The 13,285-nt window shown below is 41.2% G+C and overlaps 1 protein-coding gene across 3 annotated transcripts in view; it reads left to right on the forward strand.

Annotated features, from left to right (window-relative positions):
• LOC117365650 (disintegrin and metalloproteinase domain-containing protein 10-like) overlaps positions 1–12,646 on the forward strand; it is a 129,255-nt gene extending 116,609 nt beyond the window's left edge. For all 3 annotated transcript variants that reach the window (XM_033956263.1, XM_033956264.1, XM_033956265.1), the window contains 3 exons: positions 2,666–2,886; positions 7,409–7,514; positions 12,221–12,646. In XM_033956263.1, the coding sequence (XP_033812154.1) occupies positions 2,666–2,886; positions 7,409–7,514; positions 12,221–12,345 (452 nt within the window). In that variant the 3' untranslated portion in view covers positions 12,346–12,646. The remainder of the gene's footprint in view (positions 1–2,665; positions 2,887–7,408; positions 7,515–12,220) is intronic.
• The last annotated feature ends 639 nt before the right edge of the window (positions 12,647–13,285 follow it).

A 13,285-nucleotide genomic window follows, 5' to 3' on the forward strand; every position in this document is an offset into this window, starting at 1 on the left:
TCAAGCTAAGAAGTCTGTGACTTTGCTGTGTTTAAAGATAATCTCATTCCAATCTGCACATAGATGTAGATAGTATCAACAAATAAAATGTAAAATTTCACATTGAGATTCCAAGTGGTTGTTGAGAAAACAGCAAAAAATCTTTATGAGGTTATTTTATTTTTTTGTCTCGCCCTGTATATATGATTAGCCTAATGAATTACATGTGTAATTGGCATATACCTTTTAGAACTACCCTTGTTGGCACACGTACTTGTACCTATGCTTTACCCACAGAAAATCATTATCATTAACTTATTCCCAAAAATGCAGTTGTAGAACAAAGCACGTCATTTGGACTTATATTATTAAAAAAAAGTTATACACCTATGTGCTTTCATGAATTCACCCTAGGGAGGGTAGGTGCAGACATCTGCACTTGCTCTGAGGCAGATGTAATTGTGTGGATGTATTTGGAACAAAGAGCAGGCACATATGTATATATTTTATAAAGGGAATTATGGGAATTATTAAGGGAATTATGCTTGAGTACTTGAATAAATTCATGTAAACTGTTCTGAGCTCCCCTGGGAGAATGGTGTAGAAAATTGGATAAATAAATAAATAAATTAAGTGCCAGTCCCAGTCCTAAGCTACCTATTTTTCAGTGGCTGTGAGTGTGACTTGGCATGTCTACAAAGTAGTGCTGCCCAATTCACGATCCGAATTGATTCACGATTCAAATCAATTTGTTGTGTTTTTTTTTTTAAATCAGCCTAGCCGATTCAGTGACCCAGGGTTTCTCACCACTCGTTGCGGGTATGCGGGCTGGCCGCTGACCGCCACCAATGCTGCCCCCTGCTTGCCGCAGCCGCAGCTGCATACTTGCTGCTGCCGCCGCTGCTCCCAACCACCGCTGCTGCTGCTCCCCGCCCACTCGCCGCTGTAACTCCAGGAAGGGAAGGGAAGGGTCAGTGTGCCGCGATTGCACGCCGCTGGCCCAGAAGACCTCCCCCAATGTCAGTTCAGATGTCGGAGAGAAGGTCCGGGCCAGCCAATCGCTGCTCGTATTCAACTTTCTTCAATTTTTCTGCATCTCAAATCTATCTACTATTCCATATCTTCTCATCCCATCTATCCACATGCACCATCTCCTCTCTCTCTTTCTGCCCTTCCCCTCTCCTCCCCTTTATCCATGTGCATCTTCTCCTACCTCTCTCTTCTTCCTTATTCTCAACTTTTCTTAAATAGCATTTCTTGAATCTCTCTTCCCTTCCCACCCCTGTGCAGTATCTCCTCCCTCTATCTCCCCCTCTGGTGGTGACATCTTTCTCCTCTCCTTCCCTTAGTCTAGCATCTCTCTCAACCTTCTTCCCTTCCCTCCTCCCCCTTTGTGGTCTCACATCTCTCTGTCCTTCTCTTCCCCCTCTCACCTACCTCTCTTCCCTCCCTCTCTTCCCTGGTTTAGCATCTCTCTCTCCTTTTCTCTCCCTCCAGTAGTCTAACATTTCTCTCCTTCCCTTTCTCCCTTCTTGTGGTCTGGTATCTCCTCTTCTCTCCTTCCATTCTCCTCCTCCCTCTCCCTGCATGGTCTGGCATCTCTGTCCTCTCCTTCCCTCCCTGGAGGTCTGGCATATCTTTCTTATTTTTCCTCTCCATCTCAAAGGTCCAGCATTTCTCTAATAACCAACCAACCAACACCCCCACCCCCACCGATCCCACTGCATTCCTCCCCTCCTCAGGATCCGATAAGGCAGCTACTCTTGCACTCGTTGGTCTGCTGGTAGTGTAAGTAAAGTAAACCTGCTGCCTTCCACAGCCTGGAAATTTTCCCTCTGCTGTTGCTTTGTGCCTAAGCGAGGACAGGAAGTAGTAGCAGAGGGAAAGCTTCTGGGCCGCGGAAGGCAGCGTATTTATTTCACTTACACAGCTGGCAACCCAAAGAGTGAAAGAACAGCTTCAGTAATGGATCCCACCATCCCCAGATCCTCCCTCTCCCCTTTTCTCAACTACCCTTTCATCCAGCATCTCTCACCCTCCTTTCCCACCACCCCAGGAACTACCATCTTTTCCTTTCTCTTCCAACTACCCTCCTATCCAGTATCTCTATACCCCCTCTCTCCACACCACCCCTTGTCCTAGTTGTCTCCATTTCTTTTCCCTCCCTCCATCCCATTGTCCACCATCTCTCTCCCTCTCCTTTGTTTTCATACCCATTATTTATTTCCCTTCCCCTCCAGGCATATCCCCCTTCTTTTTGAACCCCCTATCCCCGGCCATGTACAGGGTGTGACAGCGTGTTTCTTGTCAACTCCCTTGTCTGGCATTCCTGGTCTAACTTTGAAAAGTAATTATGGCCTGCAGAGGATCTTAGGCACTACAGCGATCCTAACAGGCTGCCCAGTTTAGTGACGATCGCTGGCTTAAGTGCATCTGGGCCTACATGTATAGCCTTCAGTGGAGATTGCCTCAACTTTGTTGGTAAGGCTGAGAACTTTTCAGCAACCCCTCATAGTGATGTTAATTTCTGTTTCCAGATAATAGGTGATAAAGTCCAGTAGTTTGATGGAAAGTAGCAACCAGCTTGACAATTTGCTGCAACCTGCATACGGTTTTGCTAGAAAATGTAAATGGTATCCTTCTCTGTGTGAGATATGACTAGTCCCTTTCTAATGTGTATTGACAGGAGACGATCAGACATGTGCCAGCACTGCCTCCATGGCACTGCAAGAGTATTTTAATGGCACCCAGATCCCACTTCCTCCTGGCTCTCCATGTGGACAGAGACAAGGCTATTGTGATAAATTTCACATCTGTCAGCTTGTGGATGCAGACGGACCAATTGCCAGGCTGAAAAATGCAATCTTGAATTTCATTGAACTCGAGGATATATCAACCTGGATGAAAGTGAGAAATGCTTAGCATATATCTCTTCCTATCTGTATATTATAGCCTGTCTGTGAATGAAATTGATTTTTCCTTTGTCGCTTATTTTCGGTACATTTTGAAGCTTTCATGCATTAGAGAAGCTGGCCTTAGCAAGCAGAAAGTCACAGATGCCTTTGCACATTAAAGCAGATTCTGATTTTTCATATGCACTTTTCCACAAATGTGCATTTAAAAAAAAATCATAAAATAGCACAATGATTAGTTTAAAAAAGTGCAAAGTTTATTTTTAGCTCTTTGTTCTAAAGAATCAAAACAGTTTGCAGCAACACATTCATATTCATACACATAAGAAAGAGTAGAAAAGCCAGTAAAACTACAAAAATCCCTTCATAGACAAGGGAGGAATGGTCATTCTTAAAGGTGGTCAGATTAATACCCTACCACAGAGCAACTGACCTATGTACCAGGGGGTGCTGAAAAGCTCTCAGCCCAGCCAAAACAGAGAATTTTGTTTCTGCAAATTGGCACTTGCCAGCTAGAGTGGCAAAATAATGCTTAGAATTTAGGAAGTTGGTTGGTTGGACTGAAAACATCTCAGCACCCCCTCGTAAATGAAGTTCCTCAATGGGGCTTTGCACATGGCCCCACATCTTCTGCAACCCTCCCCTCCCCCCAGGCCACTACTGGATTTAGAACCCGATACATGGCTCCTGGCATCACTCTAATAACCAGATAAGGAATGGGAAGGGGGTGGAGAAGAGTGTCTATTAAAATAAGGGGAAATCCTCAGGTAGCTGTGAATGAAGGTTCAGATGCCAGCTTCTGGCTATGTTTCCAAATCACCTGGAAGAAAAAGGAGAGAGAGGGAAAATACTGGGCCAGATATAAAAATGGATAGATATCAGGAGTAATTCTATAAGTGTGCACCTATATATAGGTGCCTATTATATAAAAGGAAAATAGACTCCATTATCCTAATCATTTATGTGCATGTATTAGTGCCGGTTTTATAGAATTACCCGTGTTGTGTCTGTATCAATTTCTGTATCAATGTCCATGGTTACAGAGAGGCAATCCTACTGTGAAGACATGCTGTGAGAATCAGTGTATGCTCATAGTGGTTTGGTATTGTTATATAGACACTGTGGAGATTGTTAGTAATAATAGTAGTGAGTGGCCCACTAGCTATTGCAGTGTTACATGACTAAATGAGAAAATCTGAACCCGGTCAAGTCTTTCAGCAGGGTCAAGGTGAGTAGTACTCTCTGGCAGTCCAAGTTTCAAGTTTCTTTATTTTTGATATACCGTTTATCATACAGGTATCTAAATGGTTAACAATAAAATTAGGGAGGAAGAAGGGGCGCATTGACAAAGGGAGAGGCAGGACCCCCGGTTCATAAGTACGAATTTGACGTAAGTTGGGGTGTTCTTAAACCAGGGACTGCCTGTAATGACCTTGAGATTTTAAGAAGCCCCATTATTTACAACAATATTATTGCTGTAATAATTTTGCTGAATTTTTGAGTGACTTTGCTCATATTTACTTTGGCCAGATTTTGTAAGTGGCACCTAAAAAGATCACTCTTAGGCGCCTATTACAGAATCACACTTAGCAGCGCCAAACTTAAAACGTAGACGCCTCTAATGTAGGCCAGGATTTTAAAGGCCTACATTGTAGGCACCTAAGTCCTATACAGAATCACGCCTAGCGGCACCTAAATCACTCTCCATCCTTGAGCATGCCTAGGCGCCATGCAATAGGCGCCTGTCTTTTGTAGAATTACGCCTAAGAAGATTGGCGCCTATAGCCCAATTCATTTTTAATTATTTCAATTATGAGCTTGTTAAAGCTCATAATTGAAGCCAATTTACTAATTAAGATGGGCACTAAGGGGTCCTTTTATCAAGCCGTGCTAGCGGGGTTAGCGTGTCGGACATTTCATCACGCGCTATCCCCCGCGGCCGGCTAAAAAACTATCGCCTGCTCAATGCAGGTGTTAGTGGCTAGCGCGGCAGGCAGTTTAACGCGTGGTATTACGCACGTTAAACCCCTACAGCAGCTTGATAAAAGGACCCCTAAGTTAAGCGCCTATTTATTTAGGTGCCTAACTTTAAGCGCCCTTTATAGAATTTGTCCTTATGCACGTTGATGCATTGGTTCACATTTTTACTACTACTATCGTTTCTATAGCGCTACTAGACATATGCAGTACTGTACATTAAACATTCAAGAGATAGTCCCTGCTCAGTATGTAATAGAAGTATATTCAGACCCCTCTGTATTGATGCTTTGGTTTTTTTGTGTGTGTTCATACCTTTTCTTTTGCAATAAATCATGGTCTTTATAAAATGGGCATAGAAGAGGTGCTTTTTTCCATAGACAACCTATTATAAACTCTATGGGGTAATTGTCAACATTTTGCATGCACCAACATACCAGAGTATATCGGTAGAGCAATTTTCAAAAGATAAATACCATTTTACCTGGATAAAATGGCTTCTTCAAAATGTTCCACTGTCCTGGAGGCTAAAAATGTGCCCATGCTCCATGGTGTTGTCATGTTCCCAGGAGATTTGCATTTTGAAAACCACACATGCTGTTTTGAAGGGGAAAGCTATCTGCAGAAAAAGCAGAGTGCTGATCTCTGGAGGGACTTTGAAATGGAAAGTACAATTATTTGCATTTTAACAGAACATAACAAATCATTTATACATCGCAAAACCTCTCAGTTCTATGCAGTTAACAAATGCTAGTACTGTACATGCACAGGGAATTACAAACTTAAATTACAAAAATACTTATCTGTAAAATTTGGCAAATAGATGAGTTTTCAGCGCCCTTCTAAAGGTTAGGTACAAACAAAGCTTAGTCATCAAATTGCCAAAATTCTTGACCGAGAGAGTGGCTTGATAGGCTAACATTCTATTTTTTAAAAAAAACACTTATAAATGCAGCCCTTTACTGTTGGAAAAGAAAATGGAGAGAGTTTGCGCAAAGTTGGTTTTCTATTAGAAAAGTTGAAATGATCCACAAGATAGGATGGTATTAACCCGTACAATGAGTTATAGCATATGCAGCCCATCTTAAAAAGGATCCAGTTTTCCTCAGATTGAAGATATATTATTCTTTGGTGAAGCTAAATAGATGATATAAACTATAACTTAAATTTATAGACTGGATCATCTCCTTAAAAATGGAGCTCGACTCAGTTAACAATCATGGAGTAAACTAATAATAATATTAGTGAAAAATAAAATAAAAGAAGAAAAAAGAATAAAGATAAACCACAAGGCATAAAATAACAGTAAGGAAAGTTAAGTGGAACGGGTTGTTAGATACTGAGGTGCGCTAGCATTTTTAGTGCGTGCTGAAGATTAGCGCGCGCAAACCATGTGCTAAATAAAAAATACTAACGCAAGCTCTATGGAGGCATTAGCGTTTAGCATACTGTAGCGCGCATTAAAACCGGTAGCGCACCTTAGTAAAAGGAGCCCTAAGTCTTTTATCATAGATGGAATTGCATTCCAAACCTCCGTTAATTTAAACATATAAGAGTTATCCAGAATACCCAAAATCAAGGACTGCATGAGGAGTCTAAAAACAGAATTCAAAATAAGATCTAATAGTGAGAAATTTTCACAGCATAAAATAACTACTGTATTTTCCTAACTATTCTTAATTTTGATGTGTGTTCATTTTTTAAAAAGAAACAAGACCATATTACAGAGGCATATATCAACTCACACTAGCTACCAATTCAAGAAAGAATACTATTTAAATTCTACTGCATGCTATTTAAATCTTTAAACGGAGACAGCCCAATCTACCTAAACAACCGCCTCAACCAAACTACGTCACCCAGACATGGAAAAACACACACCCCTTCCACACACCCTCCAATCAAAGAAGTCAAACGGAAAAAACTGTATGACGGCCTCCTAGCAACACAAGCAGCAAAACTAGATAACCAAATCTCCAACCTACTGATAACCACCCTCAACTACAAGATATTCAGAAAAAAAATAAAAACGATACTCTTCAAGAAATCACTGTAACACTCTTAACATCTCAAATACTTTCCCTCCTCCCACCTTCGTCCCGCCCCACAGATACTACCTTTTCCTCTCCTCAACTTCCCTTGAATTCACCAATGATCTTCCATTGTAACCCACCATTTATAACTCTTTTGTAATCCGCCTTGAACCGCAAGGTAATGGCGGAATAGAAATCTCTATTGTAATTTATTTGTTTATTTATACTATATAGATTAACTGGTTTTTAAATCTGTTATGATGGCTACTGTGTTTAAATGGCAGTGCGCCAAAAGTTCAAATAAATAATTCATTTTCCCCTTAAGAATTGGCGCAAATCTGCAGATAGACATACCTGCTGACTTTATATCTACTCACTTGCTATTTGCTATAATCATTCCTATTATATACAGTATATCACTTCCTATGTAATGGATAGGAATACTAATGTGTTGAACTACCAGGATCTCATTCGTTGCAAATCATTGTTTTGCTATTTTTCTCTTAGGCACGTTGGTGGGCCATTCTTCTGGTCATATTAACATTAGCTGCTCTGATGGCTGGCACAGTGTTCCTCTTTGGGAGAACTCTGGATACTGAGTATCCTAGAAAAGGTAATCTCAGCTTCACGCCTAATGGCATCATTCAAACTGAGAGTATAAGACTGAGGCACTGATCCATGTAATAGGCAGAAGTTTCCTAAAACTATTGAAATTGCTTTGGCTTAGCTCCTGCTTATGGAATTGATATAGAGGCCAATGTGGCAAAGTGCTTTGTTGACACTACTACAAACAGTAGTGAGTGTTATATGCACTCGTAACACACTCAAGCTATTTTACATCATATAACAGCTCTTAGTTTTAATATGAAATCTATAGTGGTATAATAAGATACAAATTTATGTAAAACAGTTCAATACTTATTAACAGTGGAAAACATGTGCAAAACTTCTTCACAGATGCATTAATGCAGGCCCAGCCCAACCATTCGGCAAGACTATGCAGTGCTGCAAGATTATGTAGTTTTGTGGGGACAAGAGAAAGCAATTGTGGAAGTGCAAAACAATATCTCAACTTTCATTAATCACCTTGAAATACCACAATATATGAGTAATCATTTCAAAACTGTGAATGTGCTTAGTGAACACTCAGACCCACAACTATAACCCTAGTGAAAAATCATGGAGTCAGCTGTATATAGAGACCATCATCGCATGTTCACTGTCTCTTCCACCAATAACCATAGAACATATGTTCTAACAACTCCAATAAACCCTCAATTGGAAACAAAAAACAACTTATCTTGGTATATTTGGTGGTAATAAGGCCAACACAGCTGCTCCAGGCACTTCCTTAATCACCGTAACTGAACTGGTATATTTTCACCAACAATAGCCACATAAACTCAAAGAACCATTAGCACATAAACTTTAACCTGCATTTTTACAGAATGTATGTAGAGGCCAACTGAAACTGGGCTTTTTTAGTTTCAGTCAAAACCTAAACTGTTATAGAAACTGTCCAACCATTTGTGGCGGAAACCGAAACTTATTGCTGGTTTCAGCCAAAACTGAAAACATGTTGTGTTAATGTAAACCAATGAGGCCCGCTGGGGACTGTCAGAGCATACTGTCAGCAGCCCTCTGTCAAACCTACATGAGATTATTACCCTCCAGCCACAGGAACTGCAAGCAGAGGCTAACAAATGGGAAAGTCAGTGGCCTTTCTGGTGAGTAGAGGCGGTGAAGCACAGCTGGAGATCATATGAGGACATTAGAGCAAGAAACCTGTACGTATAGGAATTGGAGGGGTCATCGGCATGGCTGTTGAAGTCACTGAGGATAAGGGAGGGAGATGAGGGTTCAAGAAGAAAGGAGAGCCAGGAGTCAAAGTCAGTGAGGAAGGAGAAGGACTTATCAGGGGGTTGGTAAACGACTGCTAATCTAAGAGACAGAGGAGTGAATAGATGGATGGAGTGAACTTCAAAGGAAGGAGAACAGTGAAATTGAGGCAGAAGAAGGTGGGTTGATATTTACAAGATGGGGAGAATAAGAGTCCAACACCGCCTCCATGACCATCTGGGCGAGGTGTGTGTGAGAAAAGGTACTCTCCGTGACTAAGGGCGGCAGCTGAAGCAGAGTCTTCAGGGAAGATCCAGGTTTCAGTTAGTGCTAGCAGGTGGAGCTTTCTAGAGATAAAGAGGTCATGGATGAAGGTAAGTTTGTTGGAGACAGAGCGGGTATGCCACAGGGCACATGAGAAGGGCAGGGAGGAATAGGGGAGGAGAGGAACACAAAATAAGATTGGTTAGATTGTGGTATGATCCCCATGAGTAGGTTGAGGGATGATTGGGAGGACCAGGGCTAGGATTGATGTCTCCAGCAGAAAGCAAGAGAAGAGTAGGAGAATACGAGTGAGAAGCATGGGGGCTTCACTGTGGTCGAGATGCATATAGATAGAGTGGGGATATCTGAATGAAAGGAAGAAAGTGTAGTAGCTGTAGATCTGAGAAAAGGGTGGGGGAGAAGAGGGAAGGTGAGGTAGTGAAGTTGAAAAGTGAGTGGTGTGGTGATGGCAAGTTAAGTGGCTTGGGATGGGGAAGGTCAATAGAAGCAAGAGGACTTGGTAAACAGGAGTCATTGAGGAGGAGAGGGAGTAAGTAGTACCTGCCTCCTAATTAGACAGTGAGAATTGTCCTGGATATGATGGTGCAAGACAGATGAGTGGGATCTGAAAATAGTGGTGGCAAGTCTCATACAGTGAAAGGAGAGTACATTTTTAAAGTAAACTCACCAGGGAGAGTCCACACGCAAAGGTCATAGCCATCCGAGTGCCACAGAAAAGTAGGGATAAGGAAGGATAAAAATTTTGAATGGCGCTATATAGACCTTTAAAAGTACTGCTCCTTTGTGGGTGTAGGAGGGAATGAGTTGGCAGGGAATGAGTTGGTCACAGAGTTGTGTAAAGCCTGGTTGGGTGAAAATCTTATCAGTCAATGAATCAAAAGAGACAAGATGTGTACATTAGATCAAATGAAATCCCCACTGAAACAGAATCTTCAGTTCCTCTTGCCCATATCAACTCTACTCTCAAAATGGCTGCCATGATTTCTTGTAGCAATCTCAGAAGTATGCTACTAAAGGTCATGGCAACCATTTTGAGAGCAGAGCCAGCATCGGCAGGAATGACTGGGGATCATTCTTGCCCTGCATATACCCTTAGAATACTAGGAATTGTAAGACAAGCCAAATGGGAGCCCCTACAAGGTAGCAAGGGGGAAAGGCAACTCCTGTTCAGAAGGGTTGGGGAGGGAGGGAGATAAAAAGGACAAGTTTTCAGTTTCTATCAAAAACACATAGTTATGGCTGAAACTGATACCATGGTCATAGCCTTTTGACTATACCAAAACCAGGCAGAAAAAGCACCATAACCAAAACCGAAAATGAAATTCAATCAGCCTCTAGATGTGTGTGTGATGATCATTTTTTGTTCAATTATCAAAATCTTGGGATAGAAATTCTGCAAGTTAGAGGCCTGAAAGTTAATTGAAGGTGGGGAGTGAGAAGGTAAGGCTGATAGTTTTGCCTATGGCACTCATCACTCTTACACTGGCTCTGACACTTAGCTATGTACACCTCGTGGATACAGTTAAGTTTGTGCAGTTATATCCATATATACATAGTCATGCTTCAATTTTATATTATATCATCTGTTAATATTGGTAATAAACACCATGGAGCTCATTTTCAACACAGAAAAACATCCTAAAAGTGGCATAAAGTGGCAGATGGACTTTATTTTCTCAAGAAAATCCAAATTGCTATTTTCAAAACCCAATTTTAGACAGTTTTCTGTGCAGTTTGTAAGCAATGTGTATAAATCTCAAGGGGGCATGTTGAAGGCATGGTGTGGGCTTATGACTGGACAATTTTCTGCAATAATGGAACATTATAGAAAACGTCCCAGGCAAAAATTGGATGTTTGAGGCCAGACCTGATTAATAACAAGTAAGTGCCAAAAAGTGCCCAAGCTGAGCAGATGACCACTGCAGTGATTAAGGCATGACTTCCCTTATTCCCCCAGTGGTCACTGACCCACTACTATCTCTCAAAGAAACAGTAGATACCAACCTGTATGATAGCTTTAGATGTAATAATTGGTCCTATTAGATCTGCAGGCAGGTCCCTAGAGTAGCTTAGTGGTCTTGCAGTGAACTATAGACCCAAATACATATCTCACTCTAAGAAGTATACTTGTAGTGGAACATTTGAGCCCTCCAAAACCCACCAAAAACCTACTATTCCTACATATAGGTGACAATAGACTTAGGGGCTATTGTTGTGGTATACAGTTGGGTAGAGTAGGTTTTTGGTGGGTTTTGGAGGGATCCTCATACACTGTAAGGGAATAATGGTGAGATGTGTTTTAGAAACTTCTTTTTCTTCTTTATCCAAATTTTATTCAGAATGTTTAGATAAACAAGGTGCAGTCCAAAAACACCAACACACAAAATACATAGCAGACCAGCCGTGGGTCTATATCACAGCTGATCTACTGTGTATTCCATGCACCAGCCTTCTGTTGGACCGTACCTTGTCTAAGTTGAAACAATATTTTATTATTATTGAAAGATATCAAGCAAACAGAAAAAAAAAATACAGCATCCTCAAGAAAATCCATACAATGAGCAAAAGTTTTGGAACCTTTTTTTGTGAAGTCCACTGCAGTGCCTAATAGGGTGCCCCATTGTTCTTCTGGGATGTCTGTGTGGCTAGTCTGCTAAGAATGCTGCCCTCCACCCCCACCCACTATACAACCTAATGGCTTGTTTTTGTGCGTTTTTCTCTTGGACTTTTTTATGGTCTTAAAAGATAGACACTGAGCTCAAAAACATCTAGCAAATGGCCATTTTCAAAACAAAAAGTTGGATGGTTTTCTGGTTAAAATAGGCCATTTTTTTCTACTAAATTTTTGGATGCTTTTCAAAAATGTCCAAAATTGGATTTAGACATCATATTGAAAATGCCTCTCCATGTCTATATGAGTTAACAGATAAATGTAGTGAACTATGGGGGTCCTTTTATTGAGGTATGATAAATGCTAAGGCGCCCATAGAATATAATGGATGCCTTAGCATTCATTGCGTGCTAATCTTTAGCGCGCACTAAATCGGTTAGCATGCCTTAATAAAAAGACCCCTATAATAGATCAGATGTCTACTATCCTACAGAAAAGGCAGAATTAGTTAGGTAACAAATTCTGTATTTCCAGCAAGTGAGAATAATAAACACCTATTTATATTGTGTTTTTTATCTTCTCAGAAAAACGCTCAAAAGGAAAGACCCCAAAACCATTCTGTCATGGAGAAAGCCAAAAGATAATTTACTGGGAAAGAGAAGACCTCCACATTGAAACTTCACATGTGGAATATGAGACTAGGATATAATGAACTTCAGCAGAACATATGTTAATCCAGACCCTGTGTGTGAGGAACTACTTTTCCTGGGATAAAGTAGAATGGATATAAAGGTCTTGTAACTTGTATTATGCAACAAGTCAGAGTCTAAGTGGAAGGAAAGAGTGGATATTACAATATAATCTTGAACTAGGGCTAGACATTTTGCCTTATAATAAATATACAGTAAAACCTTAGATTGAAAGTAACTTAGTTTGCAAGTGTTTTGAACATTTTATGAAATTTTAACTTGATATACAAGCAATGTTTTGCAATACAAGTACATACAGTATACACACATCACATCATCACAACTGAGCCAATGGTTCTTCTCTCTCTGACGCTGCAAGAGTGTAGTGACTGTTCTAAATGAGCGAGGTCTTGGAATATGAGTACCTATATTATTTTGTATTAAAGTTTTTGGGTTGTGGAACGAATCGTCTGAGTTTCCATTATTTCCTATGGGGAAATTCACTTTGATATGAGTGCTTTGGATTAGAAAATGACACGGTGGATGTTACCCACGACTAGCCGTTAGTAGCTGCTGGTAACCCACCAAAATGGTGGAGGGGGGAAAGGTGCTCACCGCAGGTACGGGGACAAGGCCATCCACTGCCCCATGGAGTGGTGAATGGCCTTGTCCCCGCAGTTAAGGGAGGGAGCGCGTGCCGCCCCCTCCCTCCTTCCTACGTACCCACCCAAATCTATCTATCTCCTTCCCTCCCCCTTACCTTCGCTGGTGCGTTTTAAGGTTTCAGTCTTGTTGAAAGCCGCCAGAGCGTACGTGCAGTCGCATGTGTATGGGTGGAAGCTTCTCCTCTGATGCAACTTCCGGTTGCGTCAGAGGAGAAGCTTCTGCCACACATGCATGTGACTGCCTGAACACTCCAGCGGCTTTCAACAAGACTGATACCTTAAAACATGTCGCGAA

Source organism: Geotrypetes seraphini, chromosome 8 (genome assembly GCF_902459505.1).
Source record: "Geotrypetes seraphini chromosome 8, aGeoSer1.1, whole genome shotgun sequence".
In the NCBI taxonomy this organism is placed as follows: Eukaryota; Metazoa; Chordata; class Amphibia; order Gymnophiona; family Dermophiidae; genus Geotrypetes; species Geotrypetes seraphini.